This window comes from Mytilus trossulus, chromosome 2 (assembly GCF_036588685.1).
Source record: "Mytilus trossulus isolate FHL-02 chromosome 2, PNRI_Mtr1.1.1.hap1, whole genome shotgun sequence".
In the NCBI taxonomy this organism is placed as follows: Eukaryota; Metazoa; Mollusca; class Bivalvia; order Mytilida; family Mytilidae; genus Mytilus; species Mytilus trossulus.
Window position 1 is genome coordinate 95,796,474 of NC_086374.1, and position 24,579 is coordinate 95,821,052.

The 24,579-nt window shown below is 32.6% G+C and overlaps 3 protein-coding genes across 3 annotated transcripts in view; 1 reads left to right on the top strand and 2 right to left on the bottom strand.

The window, feature by feature from the left end:
• LOC134708433 (uncharacterized) overlaps positions 1–8,297 on the top strand; it is a 29,713-nt gene extending 21,416 nt beyond the window's left edge. The window contains exons 6-8 of the mRNA XM_063568952.1: positions 2,345–2,651; positions 5,562–5,639; positions 7,444–8,297. Coding sequence (XP_063425022.1) covers positions 2,345–2,651; positions 5,562–5,639; positions 7,444–7,598 — 540 coding nt within the window. The 3' untranslated portion in view covers positions 7,599–8,297. The remainder of the gene's footprint in view (positions 1–2,344; positions 2,652–5,561; positions 5,640–7,443) is intronic.
• Positions 8,298–12,769: 4,472 nt separating this feature from the next.
• Positions 12,770–13,708, bottom strand: LOC134705554 (protocatechuate 3,4-dioxygenase beta chain-like). Its single transcript, XM_063564269.1, has one exon. The coding sequence runs from the start codon at positions 13,515–13,517 to the stop codon at positions 12,888–12,890; it is 630 nt and encodes a 209-aa protein (XP_063420339.1). The 5' UTR covers positions 13,518–13,708; the 3' UTR covers positions 12,770–12,887.
• Positions 13,709–19,996: 6,288 nt separating this feature from the next.
• On the bottom strand, positions 19,997–23,897 carry LOC134705555 (neurogenic locus notch homolog protein 2-like). The gene is made up of 5 exons (XM_063564271.1): positions 23,581–23,897; positions 22,817–22,936; positions 22,103–22,315; positions 20,673–21,111; positions 19,997–20,055 (listed from the first exon to the last, which is right to left on the bottom strand). The coding sequence occupies exons 1-5, from the start codon at positions 23,891–23,893 to the stop codon at positions 20,052–20,054; spliced, it is 1,089 nt and encodes a 362-aa protein (XP_063420341.1). The 5' UTR covers positions 23,894–23,897; the 3' UTR covers positions 19,997–20,051.
• Positions 23,898–24,579: the final 682 nt, after the last annotated feature.

The following is a 24,579-nucleotide window of genomic DNA, read 5'->3' on the forward strand; positions in this document are numbered from 1 at the left end:
TCGACTTTTACTTGGACGAGCTCTGAATTACACGTCATAGATACGTCGAAAGCACAGATAATCGTCCATGGTATGACCGGGTCGCGTCTCAAATACGTTCAAGGGACGTTTGTTCTTCCTTGCGTGTATTTGATTTGCGTTAGATAAACATCAGACATGCGCCAACATTCGATACTTGAACGCCGGATAAATCGCTTATGCACGCTTTTCGTAAGACCTAAACGCGCACAAAGCACATTGTGCACACGATACAGATATGGTTGACATGTTGATTGAGTCCAAAATTTCTATCGGATTAGTAGCGTACATGGGTTTTTACCACGCCCGGTATTGTGTAGACGAAACGCGCGATTGGCGTACATGATTAGATTATAAGCCTGGTACCTTTATAACTATTGACAAAACGACTTCAATATTTTTGTCATATGCTTGGCAGTGATTAGTTGTAACGTGTGCATATAGCTTTTCGGACTTCTAACTACTACTTCTTAATTTCTTGTCAGTATCTTAATTTCACAATTTGTTGAAAGTTCATTACACATTCAACCTTATTTTAATACTGGTACTTTAAGCTTGACAGTGTCGACGCCTTTCGAATTTGACTTATACCTACTATCTGCATTTCCGATTCTTTTAATCATGCGCGCGACGTTTTTGATGAAATATTTTTTTTAAGTGTAATCTACATCTTTACCTTGAAACAATTACAGACATCATTAATTTCAGAACAAAATTGAAATGATGTTTGAAATAGTATACATGTTGTTATATGACTAATAAGTTAAACTTTTGATCGACATATGATAACCATCTTTAAATATTTACTTCAAGTGAGTGTTTTATCAATTTGCTCTATGTATCAAAAGTTCACACGCCATTTTTTAAACCAAAATTACGTAATGTAATTGAATGATGACAATCGCGTCTGTGAAATGGATTTCATCGTCTGCATGTAGCTACTGTCGCGGCGTTCTCATGCTGATTAGTTTCAAGCATCACTTTCGACAGGATTAAAATGTATATTTTGTTTATCTTTTATAGTATATTTAATGACTTTCGCCGAAGTAAGAACTGTGCATGATGTAGATAAATATTACTGTATGTAGCGAAGGAAGAATGATAAGCTTTATACACTTATGAAGAAGAAAAAAAAAGCTTCTAATATTTACGACATGACTTGTTCACTTTATTGTATTATGAGTGATAAAATATAATCTTTATAACTTTTGTTTGTTTTGAAAAAAACACAACTTTCTTTTGCAGTTAAAATATAACAAGATGATTTAAACAAAAATTTAAATATTAAATTTTGAAAAATAAGTTTAACTTTCACACAGCCTTCAAAATGGCATAAAAAATCATAACATTAAAAGATAAAAGGGGAGTAAAGGGGTGATTATACAGTGCCTGCTCTATAGGATAAATCCTCCAAGTTTTAATACAATGACCAACAAGTAGTATAGACCAGATCAAACATTGATCGCCCGATTACAGTCAACATTTTCTGTTCAATATATAAAGATTTGAAGTTTTGAAATATTTTGTAAATATCTTATTAAAAACCATAACAAAGATACTTATCTTTCAAACAGTTTACCGTTGCTTTGAAGGTCCGTATTAAAAACTTATAAATGTAATTCAAAAGTACTATGCATTGACAAAAGGTTTCTCAAGAGACATTATCCGTGTGATGTATTGATTACACTAAGTGTGGCAACAATTAGGGGTGTAATAATGTCTAATTGAGAGTGCAGTATGTGCAACTAAGTAATGGGTTTAACAAACAACTCCTACAAATATTGTCCTCAAGATGCAGAAGATAATTCGACTTATCTGGTAGAATTTTCACGTCATTTTTACCTCTTTCGTGATATCATCAGCAGCTGAATGAAATCTTTCAACATCACATATCTATGTTGCACATCTATAAGAATATATATATCAGTCATCTAATGGAAACAAATGATTTTGATAACTCCGTTGATCGAAACGCTGATGATTTTGTCAAAGCTTAATTCACTACGCTATTTTGCCGATAAGAAAGATAAATTTCCATTTTGCACTTTTTGGATAAAGAAAACAGTAGCAGATATATTACTCACAGTGAGAGAAATTATATAAACTTGTGGTATACATTTATTAAATTACAAAATTTAATTACGTTTATGCAGGCAGGAAACATATATCAATTTTTACATAGTTGATCGATTCAAAAAATTAACATATGCGGAACGGTTATGACATTTTCCAACATATGTTACATTATTATTGTGTTATGAATGGTGGTTTGATCTAGTTTAAATATATTTTTATAAAAACAATCATGGGTTGTTGTTTTTCACAGTTTTTCGGAAAAGGAAAGGATAAAAGAAAGGGAAGTAGTTCATCAGATTCATCACCAGAAACATCTAGAAAGCCACAAAATTTAAAAGCATTCATAGATGACGCTGTTAAAACTCACAATGACTTGCGTAAAAAGCACGGTGTTTCTTCAGTGAAACATGCAAAAGATCTGAGCGACTATGCTCAGAAATGGGCGGAACACATGGCGGCAACTTCATCGTTCGGACATAGCTCATGTACTTTAAAATCGGACCGACTGGGAGAAAATATTGCATGTAGGTCTGGCACGGGTACTGTGGATTATACAGGTAAGACAGTTTTTTTAATATGAAAAAATTGAGAGGTAGTTGTGCATAGTTACAAGACTGATAACTGGCAGCAAAAAAAGGGTCCTTAACTTTAAAAAGATAGCAATCATTATGACCCACACCTTGAGAGAAAAGCCTATCTTGAGAGACAATAAAAGAGGGGATAGGTTCAAAATGAGGTATTGGAAACTCAGAAAGTTTCAATGCTATCCATTTATCTGAAGGTCCGAATCATACCCAGCTTTTGCATTGTACCATTAAAACATCGTTTAACCAAAGAAAGGACTTCAAAAGTCTTCATTTTAACCGGACATTGACGAGTGAGGGGTCTAGCAATGGAAAAATTGTCTGCTTAAACATTTTATTTAATGCTTTTATCCAAGAACGTATGCTGAATCCTACTTGAACTATTTGTTTGTGTGTCACTGTTTTGTTCAGTTGATGCATCGTTTACGTTCACCACACCTCACTTTGTCCTGGTAAATCGGATATTTTTTGATTTTGTTTAAAAACAAGTATTTTAATATAATGCTTCTCTCTCAGTAAAGTGAAAAATATAATTCAGAAGATACTCGTAATTCTTCAATTTTATTGAACGTAGACGTTCATATCTGAATTGCCATAATATTTTTCATACATTTTATAATAATCGGTATTGCAAAAGTACACCCAAAACGGTCAAGAAATACAATCAAACAATAGTTTTATACAATACAATGCAATATGCAATACAATACAATATATAGCATTATATGATAGAGCATATTAGAGTTCAATTATAAATGTATGTGAAAAAACACCATTATAAGCTTGTCTGACATGGGTCAGACTCCCTCAGTTTTAAAGACTACTAAAATGATTTTTTATACATCACTGCTTTTAAATGAAAGACTGCTTTTAAATGAAAGAAACACTTAAAAATAAGACACAGCAATGCAGGAAAACAACTTGCTGTTTTGCGGTTTAGACTTCATACATTCAAATACAAAATAGTTTGAATATAAACAATAAAACAGGGAAAACCATTGAAAAATTTTAACCTCTAGGGGACAGAAAATAAAGCCAAACCTTGTCACCTTGTCATGTGGATTCCGTCATTGGACTTGCTATGTTTCCTTTTCTGTTATTACTTCCCAAAGTTTATAAAAGGGGTTTTAGTTTTTGCACAATACCGGTATACATATTTTACAAATGTGAGCTGATTTTCTATGACATTCAAAGTAGTTTAAGTTAAAGGTAAAAAATTCAGACCTAGACATGTTGGGTAGCAAAAAAAAAAATATTTTGGTGGGATGGTCTGAACTTTTTCACTAACACGCTTATGTCAAGAAGTTTGAAGATGTAAGGTTCCGGACAGGTTCATGAATACATTTTATGTAAGTGTTTTCAGAAGATGAGGGCAATGCAAAGTTACTTTTGAAGACAACGTTCAGTAAAAAATCGTTAAAAAACAAATCGACTGCAATCGCCTTCCATTCACTTCTGCAGCAAGAAACTGTTTTCTTCCAACCAGCTGTTATCACTCTGTGGATAAGATGTGATACGTGAATATAAATCAGACATGCAATGCTAACCTCTGCAACTGTTGTTCAAAGTATGATATGTTAACGAGATTAATCTTTTGACTAAAAGTATTTGAACATTTTTATCTTTTTAGACATACATCAAACATATATATCTTTAATTGTTATTTCTTAAAGAGTTCACCAATCCATCAATTTGGCATAACAACTGTGTTGTGAAAATTCTTATGACAAACATGTTATTCATTTTAATTTATGAACCTAATTAATAGAACATATTTTAAAAAGGCCTATGCTAATTAGATATTAAGTTAAATGTACAATGTTTATATATATTGGAATATTGATGTCTTATTCTATTCGTGATACTGACAAATTGATTGAAATAACTTGAGAGAAGAATACCATAAGAAATATTCAGCGTTATGATATTAACTGAATATCGACCCATATCTTTCAACTTGTATCTATCATGTCTATAGAATGGACCTTGAATGCAACATAACTGCACATTGATTTTCACTTAGTGCCATCATCTTAATAAAAGTTTTCCCCGTAGAGACCCAGTGTGTTTCAGTTTATCATAGTCAACTTAGTCCCGTTCGGCTGAATAGGATGTATAGATATGCAGTCACGCCTAGTCAGAACGATTGTTAATGCAATGCTTCAAGTGAGAACGTGCAACACTTTATTCACATTTATCATGATCCTCGCTTAAAATCTGTAGACGGTCTATATGTGCAATGTTTGTCCATTTCAAAAGTATCATCATTTTCTAGCGGTTATTTAAAGTTCCCTTCTTTCATCTAAGCTATTCCGCTATGCAGAGCCTACCTATTAATCTTTCATCCTTGCATGAATTAAGTCCTGACTATATATGACCATATATACATCACATATTTAAAAAATAGATTGAGAAATATAGATCATGAAGATTTAATCAATTTAAACATGATAACGTTCAGTGGCAAATATTACATACAGGTTAGTCGGAACAAGTTTCAATTGGATATGAAGTAATACGAAGTTTTGTATCTAGGCTGCTACGTAGACCTTGGCCATTGGTTTTCCTGTCTGAATTGTTTAACACTTGTTATTTTCGTGACAATTATAGCTTGCTTTTCGGTGTTAGCAAAGGCTCCGTGTGTTGATGGCGTTACTTTTATCTAGAGTTGTTCACTTTTTATACAATGTGATTTGGATGGAAGGTTTTCTCATTGACACCCACACCATATCTTCTTTTTTATATATACATATCTTGGTTACGTAAGAGACTCCGTAAAACATAACGGTTTTATACTTCCTTTGGAACTTTTCTTATCGCACTTATGCTCACAAAAATCTAGGATTTCTAACTATATTCAACTCTGACATAATCTTTTTTTAGGTAAAGAAGTATCAGACTACTGGTATAGTGAAATCAAAGATCATACTTTTGGAACAGAGCCAAGAACTACTGGAACAGGTGGGTTAATTAAAAAAGCATTGTTTTCGATAATTGACAACCTAAGTCCGGCGATTACATCGGTATAAGAAAAAAATGAACACAGCACGTTATTAATTGTATACATCTAGATTTATCTTATCTAGAACGCTCAAAGTCGAATTTTTAAAGCCAATATTCGAAGGAATTTTAAAAGACGAAGCGTTTTGCTTGATTCAAAAACCTGTCTACAAAAACCTGTCTAGAAAGTACGTTAAAACCAGTTTTCTGGCTTCTAAAATTGTCAAAAAATATATGAACTAATATTGAATCCATTCAAATGTATTCAAATTTTATTAACTGATTTTATCTTGTCACTTTTATGGAGAACTTTTATATATGATATATTACTAAAACTTTGTGACATGTGAATCATAAAGGCTAAAAGAGAGGCAAGCGATATAAAGATTATTATCCGAAAACAAGTATAGCCGACAATGACAAAGACAATGGCAAAAAAAAAAGAAAAAAAGAAAAACAACAGAATAAAAAACACAACAAAAAAGCTAAAGACTGGGCAACAACAAACCTACCAAAATTGCGGTGATCTCAGTTGCTGCTGAAGGGTTAGTTAATCCTGCTCCACGTGTGTCGTGTTGCTCATGTACACAAAAATAGCATTTTTATCCTTGTCTGAAGTTAAAGTATTGGACATATATTTGTATAAGGTTACACATATAATTGAGAATGGAAATGGGGAATGTGTCAAAGAGACAACAACCCGACCATAGAAAAAACAACAGCAGAAGGTCTTCAATGTAGCGAGAAATTCCCGCACCCGGAGGCGTCCTTCAGCTGGCCACTAAACAAATATATACTAGTTCAGTGATAATGAACGCCATACTAATTTCCAAATTGTACACAAGAAACTAAATTAAAATAATACAAGACTAGAGGCTCCTGACTTGGGACAGGCGCAAAAATTGCGGCTTGGTTAAACATGTTTGTGAGATCTCAACCCTCCCCTATACCTCTAGTCAATGTAGAAAAGTAAACGCATAACAATACGCACATTAAAATTCAGTTCAAGAGAACTCCAAGTCTGATGTCAGAAAATGTAACCAAAGAAAATAAACAAAATGTCAATAATACATAAATAACAAAAGACTACTAGCGATTAACTGACATGCCAGCTACAGACTTTAATCAAACTGGCTGAAAGATTATGATTTCATCATATGAATATCAGGCACAATCCTTCCCGTTAGGGGTTTAGTATCATACCATCATAACATATATGAGAAGAACATAACCCGTGTCATGCCAACAACTGGTTTTTGAATAAACGTGTTTAGTTCCGATGTAAAAACCTTATAAGTTAATCAATATTAACGCCAAAATATGCAATCTTTAATGACCTAACAACAGTATTAATTTATGAATTTAACTTGCTTATCCTGGTATACGTATCTACATATTTTGATTGTCTAATTTGTTTTTTTAAAACAAAGAAAATAATAAATACCATGTCCTTTCTTTCATGCTGTTAACATGTTTAATCCAACGCGTCGAGAAATAAACAAATATGATAGAATCTACTGAAACGAATGCTACATGCTTTAATATCTATCAATAAACAAGTTTTCAATGGGATGTTGCATAACTGCTCATCATGATTGTCAAGGGCGTAATATTGTTCTGAAAGAGCTGTTGTGGTAGTTTGCAAGTTGCCCGTATTGATTTCGGGGATTTATTTTTATTTAAACAGCCGCTCAAAATTATTCTTAAATGTATCAACGATTTCACAAATAAAAAGTGTTATATATATATTTATTTTCTAATTTAGGTCATTTCACACAAGTAGTATGGAAGGAAACAAAAGAAGTAGGGTTTGGAAAAGCCAAAAGTCCAGGAGGTCGCGTGTTTGTTGTGGGTAGCTACAGACCTGCAGGCAATATGGTCGGAAGCTATAAAGAAAACGTACCAGCTCCAAAGAAGTAAAGTGCTCAATAATATCTTCAAAAGGAATTATTTTTTATGACAAATAAGTTACATTCCAATCTGTCGCCACTTTCCTAGTGAATAATTATACATGCGAAAAGTTCGGAATCTTTAATATCCGGCATTCCAATTTTATCACATCTATGGACGTATTTCCAGACCGCATTAATTGGTTGTTTTTACTAAATAATGATTGTGTTCTCTTTAAATATTTCAAATGCAATATCAATCTGAATAGTTTTTTCATTGTATGCTTAAACTATGCGACATTTGTGTTGTTAATCAATTTTTAACCTCTCCGACTTGATTCAATTGTACCCGTTAAAATGTCGAGAAATTGCAGAGTTTATAGCAATTAAGATTGTATGATTTATGCATGTATAAACGTACTTCATAGTTATTCAAATCATGTGAAATAGATGACAATCCTAGCACGTCAACGTGTTTCTGTATCAGATGTGTTTATTATGGTTTTTTTTAATTTTATTTTCGATGTTTATGTGCCATAGATATTATCAAACTTCGAAACAGGGGTTAAACCGTTAATGCTACGCTACATTGGAAAAGCAACGTCCCCTTGGTTTCGGAAATTGAGATATTACATGACTGATAGTATGTAGTGTTATATGAAAGTGCAAATTTATTACATATAGTGAAATATATATAAAATAAAAAATCAATAAAAATCAATAATTATCACAGTTATTTACTTTCTTGAAATCGTTCTGAACCAATCAGAATAGGAATACTTCACTGATCTATTCTATATATAATAATACATTCCGTAATATGACGTGCTTCTTTCGCTTTTATATATATGAATAAACCTATGCTCTAAATCCAATATGTGTATTGCACATGCGTATATTGACTACTGCAGAATAATGAATTTTATCAAATTGACATGCATTTGACTTAGATATGACAACCGTTCATCCTGGCTGTTCAAAAACTCCTCCCTCTGTATATCACAGTGCCAGCTGTTTGCTTCTTTACAAACTAAAAAGGGAGGTTCATGAAAGAGCCTACCGTGACAATCGCTTTACCCTTATACACATCGTACATAGAAATTACCTTAATTGTCAACATCAGATTCGAAAAAAATTGATGTAAGCTATACTTTATTGTAGTTTTTACATGGGTAGGCATTATATTCGTGTCATTTTAGCCCTCACTATCGCTCTGGCAAAAATAATAATGAATATAATGCCTACCCATGTTAAACTACAAAAAAGTATAGCTTGCATCAATTCTTTCTTAAACCAACAATAGACATTTTATCGAAATTACAAGAGCGATAAAAAAGGACTTTTTCAAGAGCGTCAAAGTTTAGGACCTTTGAGCGCCGAGAACATTTGGACAAAAATTTAAAAAAGCATCTTCATCCAAGTCACATTTTTTTAAGTAAACTATTATAGGTTAAAGTGCGGTCTCCAACATGGAGCATTGGTTCACACCAAAGAGAAAGCTACAAAGAGCACAAAGGGTGACTAGTTTAAAACCACTCAAACAGGAAAACCAACGGTCTAATTAAAAAAAAAAAAAAGACGAGAAACGAGAAACACTTATGGACCACATCGACAAACGATTTATGTATAAAAGGATTAAAAAAAGGACAAATTTGAGCCACTCGTGTAATCCCACATACAAGACATAGTATTTGAAAAGGATTTTTGCAAATCACAAGCAAATCGGCGGACTTACCTTGTTTATATTGGATACCTAAGCTTCACAAAAATTCCGTATTAACAACGGTTCACTGCCGGATCATCTGTATGTTAGACGAAATAATTGTTCATTAGATTGACAAAATGTATGTCCTTAGTGAAAGAGAGTCTTCAGAAATACTGTGAAACTGTTCAATCGCGCAGTGGTATTAACCATATCTGGATTCTAAAAATAACACTCTATAAAGAACTTCTGTATAGTTTTAAATCTCTATCGTTCTCTTAAATAACTTCTACCAAAATGTTCGATTTTTCAACCCTGTATATCACCATTCTCCATGTGAAATTAAAAACTCGTCTAACAGAAATAATCCGTAATACCTTTTAACATGAAAATGGTAGAATATACTATACATGTATTACTTTGAGATACCATACAGCTTCTTTTGTTTTAAAAGTGAATAGAAAGGTAAAACATGCTATACAGAGGAACAAGTGATCAGTATGCTGGAATTTCTTAATACAACATATTTGTTGAATTTGCAGGTGGAATTTTTTTTTTTAAATTGTCGGCATTCCTATGGGAACAAACTGTGTACCTCTTCTTATTTTCATATGATTCGGAGCTTCTTTAGACATTTGTCAAAAACAAGAAGACCAAAGTTTCCAATTCATATATGTTTAGACTTATTCCCCTAATTTGACACAAGCGGTCATCTCAGCACCAGAATCTATGACAATCTGGACAATTTTTATTTTGAGATTATCGATTTCCACAACCGTAGTAGAAATATACCATTTTCACCAGCATATGGTGCATACATTTCCCTCGGTATTCAAGAGCTTGTAGCTGCTACTAAGACTTCGTAAAACATCACCCGTGTCTGCCCTGGAGGTAAATGAACGAATGTACATGTAATGGCAAAGAACGTTACATTTATTCTCTAAAAAAGTTCATCAAAATATATCAAGAACTTGTTGGTAAATCTTCCGTATCAACTTCACAAATATTATACAATGGTCTTTACGTATAGCTTCTAGGTACTGATGATGTATATCATCTTAATTACATCAAGTTAATCTTTTACCTTTCTAGTCTATTTTGATAATATGCATTTGACGTGGCTCGGTACTTATACATCCCGGCATGTGTTTATGTGCTATAATAAATTTTTGTGTTCTTTTCTTTTGTTTTTTGCTGATTTGATTTGTCTGTATATCTTTTTGGTTTTTTTTCTGTTTTGACATATGTGTTTGGTGTTGTAGTGATTAAGCTTTTATTTTGAGCAGTCAACATGAGTAAATACATTTGTACGTAATAAAAACAAGGATGCCCCACTCACACTATCATTTTCTATGTTCAGTGGACCGTGAAGTTTGGGTAAAAGTTCTAATTTGGCATTAAAATTAGAAAGATCATATCATTGGGAACATGTGTACTAAGTTTCAAGTTGATTGGACTTCAACTTCATCAATAACTACCTTGACCAAAAACTTTAACCTGAAGCGGGACGAACGGACGATCGAACGGACCCACATACAAGAAAACATAATGCCCCTCTACTATCGTATGAAATGAAATACGGAGTTTAAGAGCATTGGGAACCAACAATTCCAAATTTTCTCCAAAAACAGCTAAATGTGACATTAGAATTGACGGGATTGTATTTTTATCGATTTAACTGCTCTCCTTTATCCGGGCATGCATAGAACTGGTAGAGCCAAAGTTATTCTTGTATAGAAGTCTATGAAACAAAAGCAGTCTACCGCAGACAATTAACTAGAATTTATAACTCTGCCCACAAACTTTGGTCTTGAAATTCAGCAGCATAGACCAATTAATGTACATAATGATTACTATACCGTATGGTAAAGGAATGAATCTTTGCACAGCATAATAAATGATGCTAATACACTTTTTTTTACATAGAGCCACGAAAAGAAATCCAAAGGACTGCCAAATTAAATATTGCCAACACAATGTATTGGAAACACACACCATATATTTGATGGTGTCTGTTACTATACAAGAGTTCAGTAAAAGTTTAATTATGGTATCAAATGAAAGCCCAGTATCTTTATGTCGGTCATATTGAATTTGTTTTTTCGTTGCTCTATATCAGAAATTTGTCAATGTCATTTTATCTTTCACTGTGCCAAGTTTCAAGCTTTAAACATAAATTGATCATTTATTTGGATATCCGCATGAATTTTGTAGAGATCGCTAGTCATACGTTGTTTTTACTTCTTCATTACAAATTTGTCCTTTTCTATCTCCTTTCATGAACAGACAGACGGTGCATTAGTTCTCAGTTTTTCATACATGGTATCATATATTTTCATCAATGTAACCATAAAAAAATAAAGACCGGTGTGATTTGTTCATATATAATGAGAGCGAAAGCCATCTGGTCCATTTAAAAACATTAAAAAAAATTCAGCTGTATCCTGGTATAAATTTTTTACATACCCTCATATTTTTATCTAATATTATTCTTACAAATCTGTACATGAAGGTTGGTACTTGTTTGAAAAAAATGAGATCACATGCCATTTTTTGGATAAACATTCTAATAATTGAACAGTTATAAGCAATCAAACAGCATATCTTGACATTATAAAATTATTTAATGGTATATTTTAAAAGAACGTATTTCTAAATATATTTCAGTTCGGAAAACAAATTAAAAACCAAAGTTTGGGAAACCCAAGGAGTAAAAATATAGTTTTCTTTACTAGTTGGCTTTACTGAGTGAACAAATACAGAAACCGCACTACGCATCACTAAGCGAGAAGATTGTTGGCTGTCATGTTTAAAGGTACTGATGTTTTGATTGGAAAAAAGACGGAATATAATATAGATACATTCAAAACTCGTCAGTTGAAGAGATGCAAAACTGACAACACCATGACATACAAAACCAAACTGAAAACCTAACATTCCACCGAATAGAAAATGAAGACGACTTTGGATTAATTAGCATCATATGGTATATATCCCATATGAACTAATTGCTTATTTGATACATTGTGTGTTACGTATATTATATATGCAGACATAGTAGCTGTTTATGTTGGCAAAAGAGGTGCTAATTAATAAGAAAAATCAACAGATAACCAAAATAAGTTACCAGATTTATCAAATCTAGTCGACAAACAAGAAGTTACATGCATAATTAGGTAATTATGATGGTTTTAAACTTGCTGGTACGTTAAAAGATAATTTTACCCGCTATAAAAAAGAAGATGTGGTACGATTGCCAATGAGACAAATATCCACAAAAGACCAAACACAGACATTTTAAACAACTATAGGTTACCGTACGGCCTTCAACAATGAGCAAAGCCCATACCATATAGTCAGCTATATAAAAGGCCCCGATAAGACAAAGTAAAACAATTCAAACGAGAATACTTACCCAAGTCGGTCTATCATGTTTCATGACTAAGATTTGTATGAAATGAAAATCTCGACTCAAAGGTAGCAAAATAAATAAACCAGTATCGAAGTAAAAATTTATGTTCAAAATGAATAAATATACATTAAAAATGTCCTTAATTAATATGTAAATATAAACATATGTGTCTCCTACGTATAGCATCCTGATTTGTCCAGCTATATTTATTGTACTATTAGAGTTCCTTTCCCGCGCTCAAGGACAATGTCAAAATTGGCAATGTCAATACAGTCAGTGGCGTTGTTGGTGTGACAATAATGTTGTGTTTGTATTATAAGATCCTTCTGGTCCGATGAACAGATATAACAAGAATCGTTGTTTCCTAGATAAGTATCGCCAGCAAAATACATCTGAGTCACGAGACTTTTATGTCCTCGTCTTCCAAACACTTTAAAATGCAAATGAGCAGGACGATATCGTATTTCATCGACACCGATTGAATATTGTCCAGGGTGAATGGTAGAAACTTCATAGTAACCATGTTTGTTTGTTTTGAAATGTCCCCTGCAATCTGTGGACATCATATAATTTCCTTCATGATCTGCTTGCCAGATTTCTATTCTCACGTGAGGAATCGGAGTTTTACAGTCCTGTTTGTACACGTGACCATGAACAAGAAGCGTCTTCAAGCGATCCTTTTCCGGATCTCCGGTACAAAATTGTTGTAGTTTTGGTGGTTTCGGAAAATAGTATGGTCCAATAATATCTGGAGGTGTTGGCTTGCAGTCATCACTAGAAACTAATGTAGATATTCCAATAAGACAAACAATCTTGATGATAAAATGGAAATTCATTATGCCGTTCAACTAATATCTTGTACAAAAACTAAGAGATGTTGCTTGTTTTTCAAACTTCCAACACAAAACCAATGTCTATTCGGAAGAAGTTTCTTCTTGAGAGTCCATTCGGTACATGTTTTACTTGAGAGTGTTAGACAAAAACAACACAGTTCCCACAACACATGGATTATTATTTACAATTTTTATTAATCTGTTTACAGTGTATTTTATTTGGAATCTTATCAAAGAACGGTACGAGATGAAATCAGATAACCTTGTTACGTCAGAAGTCGCTGACCTTGAACCCAGATTAAAATGCGCTGAATCAATTACCAAAGACCACAGATAGAAACTATGAGTCTAAAAAGTAAAATCACAATAATACTGAACTCAGAGGAAAATCAATTTGGGAAGTCCATAATCACATGGCAAAATCAAATAACATAACACACCAAAAACGAATGGACAAGAACTGGCATATTCCTGACCACTTGTGTTCCTGACTTGGTACAGGCATTTTCAAATGTAGAAAATGGTGGATAAAACCTGGTTTTATAGCGAATCTTCAAAATATATCAAAGAAGTGCACCAAAATTTGAATAAGGTGTCCAAATAATACACAATTTTACAGATTATCAGTTAATACCCCCACTCCCCGCCGCAATAAAAAAAATCACCACACATGGAAAAAACAAAATAAAAACAAGTCTTAAATAAATATAGCGCTCATAAATTGTCTTCAAATAACACCCTGCGTTTATGAAATAGTTTAAAAAATAAGCAGTCAATAAAACAGTAAACACTAATTTCCTTACTTCTGCTATTTAGTAAACAATAAATTAAAAGGAATGTAGGGTACTAGCAGTTGAACTTTGTTTACCAATAGAGGTCAGTCATTTAAAAACGTTACGTATCAACCGTACCATGCACGTTGACGTATACGCATCTGCAGATATGCCAAAAAGTATTATGTGATCCCGAGCTAAGACTCTGTCACTATGCCGGGTATCGTCCCTCTTTTCCAAAAATTAATATAAAAAAGAAGAGCTACACAATTAAATACTATAATTAGAAATGAATCAGTTGCCCATCTGCATTATTAAAAGTATATATAATACAGTTAAAGCTCGGGATCACATAATTTTAATTGGTAAATCTGCAGATTCGTATACGTCAACATATATGATACGTTTGAAACGTCTTTAAATGACCGACCTCTATTACAATCACGAACAATCGATTACTCTGGAAAAAAAGACTAATTTGGTGGCACAAAAGACCATATACGTTATTATCTGAGACAACGTGGGGCCAAATGACATACACATATAAAGTAAGAAATATTTACTTGGCAAAAGTACAAAATTGTACGGCCACGGCTTGACAAAGAATGGGACTGCCGAGAAACATAATTGGCAAGTCCCTAGTATATATAATTAAACCTTATAGTCCATTCCTTATTCCTTATTTCCACATTATTGTCCATTCCTTATTCCTTATTTCCACATTATTGTCCATTCCTTATTCCTTATTTCCACATTATTCTTATTCCTTATTTCCACCTTATTGTTATTCCTTATAATGTCATTTCCTTATATATCAATATAATATCCTTATTAACATTATTGCTTCCAAAATATATCGGATGCTGGCCCTGGGAAACAGAAGCTCAGCGGATACATAATTCCATTATAAGAAGCATAATATATTTGTAGATGTTGTGTCGCTATTTTCGCCATTAAATGGTCGGAGTCTTTGTCTGAAGCCGTGACGAAGGATTGGGATTACAATGGTCGGAGTCTTTGTCTGAACCCGTGACGAAGGATTGGGATTACTATCGGAATAAGCTACCAGTCGATTCAACCTGAAAAATAGAACAAAAACAGCAGAAAAACGAAAAACAGGATATAACATTTTAACACGTGCATATTAACTACATTTTAGGAGTATGTCTTTAATCTAAGTGGTGGGTGGGTGGGTAACTTTTGAAACAAACATTAGTTCATTCATACGGAACCCAATTTTTTGCGTCTTCCCTCTGCTGTATCGTACATGGTAAAGAAAGAATGATGACGTCACAGTTATCAAGGTTAAAATAATTAACGTGACTCATAATACATAACAAGTTCCACCACGTGTGCAAAGCGGGACAACTCCCAAAGCGTAAGCCCACTTTCCTCCGATAACCGGATTTATTCTTCATAGGAATAAATCTTATTATGTCGTAAAGGTAAAACGAAGAATAAAAAACACCGACTAATACTACGGGGCGCCGAATGGGACTCTTGTGGTTTTGTACTCAAAATTCAATTTTGTACGGACAAAAGTGACTTTTGTTCAACAAAAATGAGTTCAGTTTAACAAAATTTGTATCATACTACAAATTTGAAATTTTGTCATACAAAATTATCTAGCAGCGGACAAAAGTCACTTTTGTCATGACAAAATTCATTTTTGTTACACAGACTTGACTTTTGTTACCTAATTTGAAAATTGAGCGACAAAAGTCAATTTTGTATTTAAATTAGTTTAGTTTGGTTTCTGTGAACTAATTTGCATACAAAATCGACTTTTGTTACACAAAATTGACTTTTGTTACACAAAAATTACTTTTGTTTAACAAAAATTACTTTTGTTACACAAAAATGACTTTTGTTACACAAAAATGACTTTTGTTACACAAAAATGACTTTTGTTACACAAAAATGACTTTTGTTACACAAAATTGACTTTTGTTACACAAAAATGACTTTTGTTACACAAAATTGACTTTTTGTTACACAAAATTGACTTTTGTTACACAAAATTGACTTTTGTGAGACAAAATTGACAAAATTGACTTTTGTCTCAACAAAATTGACAAAATTGAATTTTGTCTCAACAAAATTGACAAAATTGAATTTTGTCTCAACAAAATTAACAAAATTGAATTTTGTCTCAACAAAATTGACAAAATTGAATTTTGTCTCAACAAAATTGACAAAATTGAATTTTGTCTCAACAAAATTGACAAAATTGAATTTTGTCTCAACAAAATTGACAAAATTGAATTTTGTCTCAACAAAATTAACAAAATTGAATTTTGTCTGAACAAAATTAACAAAATTGAATTTTGTCTCAACAAAATTGAATTTTGTCTCAACAAAATTGATTTTTGTCTCACGAAAGTCAATTTTGTCTCACGAAAGTCAATTTTGTCTCATAAAAGTAAATTTTGTTGTTACAAAATTGAATTTTGTCATCACAAAAATGAATTTTGTCGTCACAAAATTGACTTTTGTCTCAACAAAATTGACAAAATTGACTTTTGTCTCAACAAAATTGACAAAATTGACTTTTGTCTCAACAAAATTAACAAAATTGACTTTTGTCTCAACAAAAATGACAAAATTGAATTTTGTCTCAACAAAAATGACAAAATTGAATTTTGTCTCACAAAAGTCAATTTTGTCTCACAAAAGTCAATTTTGTCTCACAAAAGTCAATTTTGTCTCACAAAAGTCAATTTTGTCTCACAAAAGTCAATTTTGTCTCACAAAAGTTAATTTTGTTTCACAAAAGTTAATTTTGTTTCACAAAAGTCAATTTTGTCTCACAAAATTGAATCTTACCGTACACAATTGACTTTTGTGATTTAATTTCCATATCAGGTAACAAAAGTCAATTTTGTATGCAAATATGTTTATGTTTGTATTTGCATACCTTTAAGACAAAATTGACTTTTGTCATGACAAATATGAATTTTGTCTACAAAAATGAATTTTGTCATGACAAAAATGAATTTTGTCTACACAAATGAATTTTGTCATCACAAAATTGAAGTTCTCACAAAACAAGTCTGTAGCACATAGTTTTGTAAGACAAAAATGATTTTGTTATGACAGAATTGAATTTTGTACAAAACCACAAGAGTCCCATTCGGCGCCCCGTAAATACGACTATGCCTTTCCAATGGGATGATCAGTAACTGTATACTGAACAAGGAAATGAAATATAGCACAGTTTAAAAAGCAGGTTCCTCTATTTTTACATCTTTATGTTTTAGAGAAGTTTTCTCTATTCTTTATATTTTTTACCAATTATTCTCTTTTCTTTAAAAACTAGCGCCCAATTATTCTCTAATTTTATGCATTTTTTTTACCCAATTATTCTCTATTCGTTTAGGCTGATTATTCTGTACATTAGCCTGACCCATTATATTCTCTTTTCTTTTTACCCCAGTCAGACCCTTATATAGAACCCAAATAGCGCCACTAAAGTCGTTTAAGGTCATCTGTTTGGACCTTGTACCGATAATAAATGCAATATTAAAAACATCTTTTTCTCAGTATAACAGTTCACCAAAGATAAGTGTAGTAAAAGGCATCAACCAGTATCTACCAAACATGTGAAAAGTATGTAAAAAATCCTTTTTCCTAGTTTCATCAGCATATGAATAAAGTTCCGCTTTGTGAAAGAAATAACGAGATCCATATCAAAATGTGGTCTAGTATGATTTGCTGTTCCAAAACATGCTTCATAGCTTTATAGCTTGTTGTTCGGTGTGAGCCAAGGCTCCGTGTTGAAGGCCGTACTTTAACCTATAATGGTTTAATTTTTAAATTGTTATTTGGATGGAGAGTTGTCTCATTGGCACTCACACCACATCTTCCTATATCTATTCAATTTTAAATGTTGGTAGCTTTATACACTCACCTTTGTTTTAATTGTGAAGTACATTACTATGTTTTGCTGATTAGATGCACACAATAGCAGGCAAACTGTTGCTTAACAATGATGATTTAATGCTTTTGGTGCTTTTAGTCGTATAGAATGCAACTTCTGTTCTTGAATAAGCTTTAAATCATTGTTTGGTTATTGATTCTTGCTTGCAAAACGTCCAGTGACAAATTTTTCACGCATATTCAGAAAGATATACATTTTTCGCGGGAGAAACAACACACGTTTACCACCTTTCTGTTTAATTAATGATTGGCTAAATGCTGATATCTAAATAAGCTTCTTGCATGACAATGAGCTGGAATGTTTTGAAAAGTGGACAGACTGGACTCTGAGGAGTGCCTTAAATATATTCACAAGAAAATGAAAAGTTAAAACAATTTCGAAGGGTTTCTCCTTCTTTTATTAATGTTGGTGTTCCAACATTTTGGTTTCGAACGCACCTGCTGAAGATTAGTCAGCAACATGTGTTTTGTGGACGGAAATCAAACACATTTTTCTCTGTTTCAACGATTAAAATAATGCATTAAAGTAGTTTAACATTAATTGATTAAACTTGTAGTTTTGATATCACTACATTAATGATAAATTCAAATGTTAACTAAATCAACAGTTATGCAACAAAGAGTTGATTTAGATTTTAACTTTAATAGTCTAAATGATATATGTTATATAGTTGTATAAAAAATCACAAAATTGACTTCCAAAGTGAATTTATTTATCGGATTTGAGAAACTGCATTAAGATATAGGTCTAGAAAATCTAGAAATTATTCTAGAAGACTAATTTGGTACAGGAAATTTAAGTCTAGCTGCCGATACTGTAAATGCCTCTGTTGTAATAGAATCAATGCTAAAAGTAAAATTACAAAAATACTGAACTCCAAAAAAAAATCAAAAAAAGAAAGTCCCTAATCAAATGTCAAAATCAAAAGCTCAAACAGATCAAACAAATGAATAACTGTCATATTCCTGATTTGGGTACAGGCATTTTTCTTATGTAGAAAATGATGGATTAAACCTGGTTTTAGAGCTAGCTAAACCTTTGATTAAGAGGACACTATTGACATTGGAGAGCTAAATCTATTCTTTTGTTTAAACTAAACACTTTAAAAATTGGTTAAAACGTATATTTTCGAATTGTTTATAAGCATCATCTATTTTTGTACGGTATAGTGGCAAATGGTCACAACCTGTGTCATAAGTGCGCCAGGTTTGACACTGGTATGTCAGTAACTGCTGTTAGACCTTTGTTAATTTACTTTGCTCTAGTTTCTTCTGTTACATATTCTAGCATTAGACTCGGACTTTTTTTCACAGAGTTTAACTGTGCGTATAACTGTGTGGTTGCCTTTACTCAACATTGCCTTTTGGCTTAAAAGGAAGTGTTGAGATCTCATGAAGCATGCTTAACCCAGCCGTATTTTTGCGCTTGTTCCAAGTCAGGAACCTCGTTAGTTTCGTATGTTTTATTTTTATTTTGGTCCTTTACAGGATTCTGAGTTTAGCGTGATGTCTACTTTTGTTGAACTGTTATACATGTGTGTTTAGGGAACGCCTCAGAGTGCTGCATTTTCTCGCTGTGTTGCAGACACATTAGTGGCCTTAGATTGTTTTTTTGGCTGTGTGGTCGGTTTGTTGTCTCTTATGCACATTAACCGTTTCCACTCTGAACCAGTATCAAATCGCGCGGTATTGACAGGAAAACAGTTGTTTTACCAATTTAAAGATATTTTTTTTTTACATACTCTGTAGAATGAGAAAAAAGACGTTATGTATTTTGCTGATAATTAGTTTTATTATTCGTCTTTCATGGATGTTCTTTTACTCTTCAGCTGAAATAAAAAAAAAAAGAAATACAATCAAATAAGAACACCGAGTCCAAGTTAAATTAAAATTAATCCATTAATTAATATAAATTGTATATAAACAGTTTAATTTGAATAAATTAAGGAATGGTACATGGAATACATTTGTGAACAAGAATGTGTCAATAGAACACAGATCACACAATCGCACTAACAGTCATTTTCTATTGACATTGAGCCGTGAAATTGGGGTAAAAACTGTAATTTAGAATTAAAATGAGAAAAAATATATCATTGTTTGGACTTCAGTTTCAGCAAAAACTGCTTTGTTCAAAACATTTAACATGACCTTGGACAGGCAGAAGGACGGACGGAGAGATGAAACGACTGACTAACGAACGGTCGCAGACCGAAAAACATAATGCCCCTAGGTGGGGCATAAAAACCTAAAACAAATGAACATATTAAGTTGTCATAGTGAAATTTAAAAAAAAATCCCAAAGTATTCTTACGCTCTGCTAGTTACAAAGTTGTACACAGCAGAATAATGAATTATAAGTTACACTCAGGGCTAAATAAAAATAATCTTATAGATCTGAAATCCAAAATGGCGCAAAATGTTTTCGATGTATTGTATAACATACCATTTTTTCGTCCCACAAGGCCTGCATACTTGTATCTTTAGTCTACATCTGGCTGTTATGGTATCAAATGTTAAAAATTTAGGACATCGTTTGGTGTAGGTTTTATCTTTTTTACAGTAGAAAAATTGTTGACAACTTCCGCCTTGAAGTGGATAGAACCCTTCCGGTTTACTCGTACAATCTGGTTTCATTCCACCCTCTTCCTGAGAAACATCAAATACATTTTTACATCCCTCTTTTGTAGCGATCTTTTTACCACTTTTATCTGATCCACAAAATCCTGTTTTCACAAGATGTTCGTCTTTACATACCATATACCACGGAGATTGCGGTCTTTTAAGATGTGGTTGAAATCCGTTTGACTTCTTTTCACAGCTTGGATATGCCATCTCACAAGACGTAAAAGGGGATTTCATCGTTTTGTATCTGTTATATTGACCTGTATAGGAAATCGTTATTAAACAACATTCAATAAAAAGTCTCATTTCTTTGGATCCATAAATTTCGTGGATTGAGGAAAACTTGCATTTTAGTGGATATTGAATTAAGTGGTTTTGACAGTTTCTGCAGGAAAATTTCTTATTCGCTGAACTTTTCAATTGGTGGTTCTACTGTAGCAGCAAAATCCAGCGAATAGTGATGACTCCAAAGAACTATATATTGAGTAGGAAATGAAGAATAGTAATGACTCCCAGGGGCGGATCCAGCCATTTTTAAAAGGGAGGGTTCCTAACCCAGGACAAAAAGGGGGGGTTCCAATTACATTTCCCCATTCAAATGCATTGATCGTCCAAAAAAAGAGGTATCCTTATTTAGTTCTATGCTCTATCAGCTGTTCGATGCATACCACTGGAATTTTCTTTTTATGATATTTCATTTTTCCATCTACTAGGGGTATATTTTTGCATCGCAGAACTTTCTTATTCAGTAGAAAGAAAGGATTCTTAGCGTGCAGAGTCTATAATTGAAGTAGATCTTCAAATGTCAAGAAACTATATTTAGTCAGTAATTCCAAACTTAATATATATGAAAAATATTGGGATAAACTATACAAAACACTGATGATTAGCCCCATAACGTTGTAGTATAATGCAACCGCTCTTTGATTGGTCTGTTGCAAGGCAAAATCTCTATCCCTATCCAATATACCTTCGTGTTCATATTTCCCAGACCTTTATCTTGAATTGCATCTATTACATATACATTGATCATGTGTTCTCGTCATGAATATGAAGTCAATATTTACCACTGTACATGTATAAAACAGTCAATATTTACCACTGTACATGTATAAAACAGTCAATATTTACCACTGTACATGTATAAAACAGTCAATATTTACCACTGTACATGTATAAAACTAACACAAATCAATCAATCAATCTACGATCGAGATATAAAATAACAATAATTAACTACCATATACTTACATTTAGACTTCAGATTTTTTCTGTTGCCACATCTAACCGTATGAAAGTCTTCACAAGACTGTTTTTCAACGTCAAATTGTAAAGGATAGGAACATTCTTTTTTCACTGGTTCCCCCGTCTTGTCACCACAGTCGAAGTAAATCTGGCAGTACTCTTTATCAGGAAGTCGTGTAAACTTTGGTGACACAGTACAAAGTTCAGCTGGTGATGGCACTGCAAAATGGTTCAAATGAACTAGATGGAGTAAATTTGTCTTTCAAAAAAAAAATATATACTTAAGTAGTTCCGTTTCTTAAAAGTCAAAGACAAGTTTTCAATGGAGTTTTCATTGTTTTTTCTATATAAAGAAAAAAGTTAGAAGCTGTTGTTATTGGTTATAAATGACTAGATTTACATATCTTATACTAAATTCCTTTTAAGTCTCAAAATCTCAATAACGGCTTAGTTTTTAACATCCTGATAATTTCAGGTGCGTTTTATCTTCATTCTTCCAGGAGAGGATCCGTACTCATGACATTTTCAGCACGAAAGTGTATCTCATTATAGATTTCGAGCGTCACTGATGAGCATCATATTTAGTTACAGGTAATCCTGGTGACGATAAGTTTATCAATTACATGGAATCATAAAAAGATTAAAAGATAAATAAAGTGAATTAAGTTTTTTTTTAAATGTATGTATTTTTTAAGATAAAAAACCAAAGTGGTCACTTACCTATTTCACAGTATCTGCCTGTATATGGCACCTGGCACTGACATTTAAATTCTTTTGGTTTGGTTCCTGGCACGCATGTCCCACCATGCCTGCACGGATTTATACTCAATCCACACGTTTCTGGAAATACAGATAAAACATTTTAACTTGAAAAACAATACATGTACGATAAGAGATTATGATTTTAAAAGCAAAGATATCGACAATTTTCTAACAAAGAGTGCTTCCGACAGCAACTTGAAACAACCTTTCAATTGATAAGTCATAACCAGAAATCATAACCAGAAGTCCATATCATTCCAGGATAAGCATAAGGCTAAAAAGAAGCTTCAAGTTTGAATATATAATTATAATTGGGAACTTCAATCACGATTTCAAACCGAAGTTAACTTATTTACTAGAACTTTAAGGACGAAATACTTGAAGCTTCTTTTTATCCGTATCCTGGTACATGTATGATATATGTATCTATTATTGTTTGTATGTATACATGTCTGTACCAAAAAATAGAAACATAGTCGGTTGCTGGGCCTTATAGAGAATGGTGGAAAAAAAGAAAAACTGATATAAAATGAAAGAATACAAAAAAGAAGTACCCCCATCCAGATCGTCTTTAACTGACCGAAATAGTGATTGAAGTTCCCAATTATAATTATATATTCAAACTTAACTTGTTTACTAGAACTTTAAGGACGAAATACTTGAAGCTTCTTTTTATGGTATATGAAATCATTGTATTTCAAAATACAACTCAAAACACTCACTCTTTACATGCTTTACTGTGCAAATGTTTAATGGAGAACCCTCGGGAACACATCGTGCACCTCTCCCTACAACAGATCCTTCTGGGCAATCTGTAAGTTTCATTGCAGACATTCCTGGTCTACGACACATCCATACTGTTCTACAATCATCACTAATAACTATCCTATAGGCAGTTTTACTATTACAATTTGGCGATCCGCTAATTAATGAAAAGAAACTAAGAAAAAACACAAAAATAATTTTAAGAGAATCCATTTTGATTTTCCTCTTCACGTCTGCTTCAGTATAGATTTTTTTTGGAATGGAAAACATATTGTTTGTCCTTTTGGAAACACGTCAGGAGGAAATTCGAAACTACCTGTGTAACATTTGGTGTAACTTAATATGATGTCGTATACAACAATATTTTCTGAAACTACATAGAATTTTTCAATGTATGGAATTATGGTCGTAGTTTTGATTTCAGTATAATTTGGATATATATGTTGAGAATGTTATAAATCAAATATGATAATTTGAGTCAAATTGGTAACCATGAATTTGACAGCCAATGTATCACACGATAAATTCCGCTTACAAATAGATAGGATTCTTAGGTTGTCGTTTTTTTAGAGTTATTTCAATCATTGAAATATTCGTCGAAACTTACACTAAAGATTGAGACTAGTATTACTTAGCTTCAAGTCATCACAACACTAATTTGAATTCATTAATGACTTACTCTTCTTCTTCCTAATACTGCCCACATTCAACATGGTAAATATTCTAACAAATTAGATCAAATTACGCATGATTAAAAACATGTTAAAACAGGATAAAAGCAAATTGTTCTGTTGATTTAGTTAGTGGTTTTGGTCACTTAATCATGTTTTGAAATAATTGAGACCGTCTTGGGAATATTTCAAGAGACTTTGTTGTCGGGCGGTATCTGGTGGCAGTTTGTTTCAAGGCCTTGGCGGTGTTTATGAAGAAGAACAATTTCCTACAGTCTTGTGTGG

Excerpts from the sequence above, each read along its gene's own strand:
- LOC134705554 (XM_063564269.1), bottom strand. The coding sequence starts at position 13,517 with ATGAATTTCCATTTTATCATCAAGATTGTTTGTCTTATTGGAATATCT.
- LOC134705555 (XM_063564271.1), bottom strand. The coding sequence starts at position 23,893 with ATGTTTTCCATTCCAAAAAAAATCTATACTGAAGCAGACGTGAAGAGG. Across the intron at positions 22,316-22,816 it reads AGGCAGATACTGTGAAATAG|TGCCATCACCAGCTGAACTT; the intron begins GTAAGTGACCAC and ends ACCATTTTGCAG. Across the intron at positions 21,112-22,102 it reads AAAAAATCTGAAGTCTAAAT|GTCAATATAACAGATACAAA; the intron begins GTAAGTATATGG and ends TTTCCTATACAG.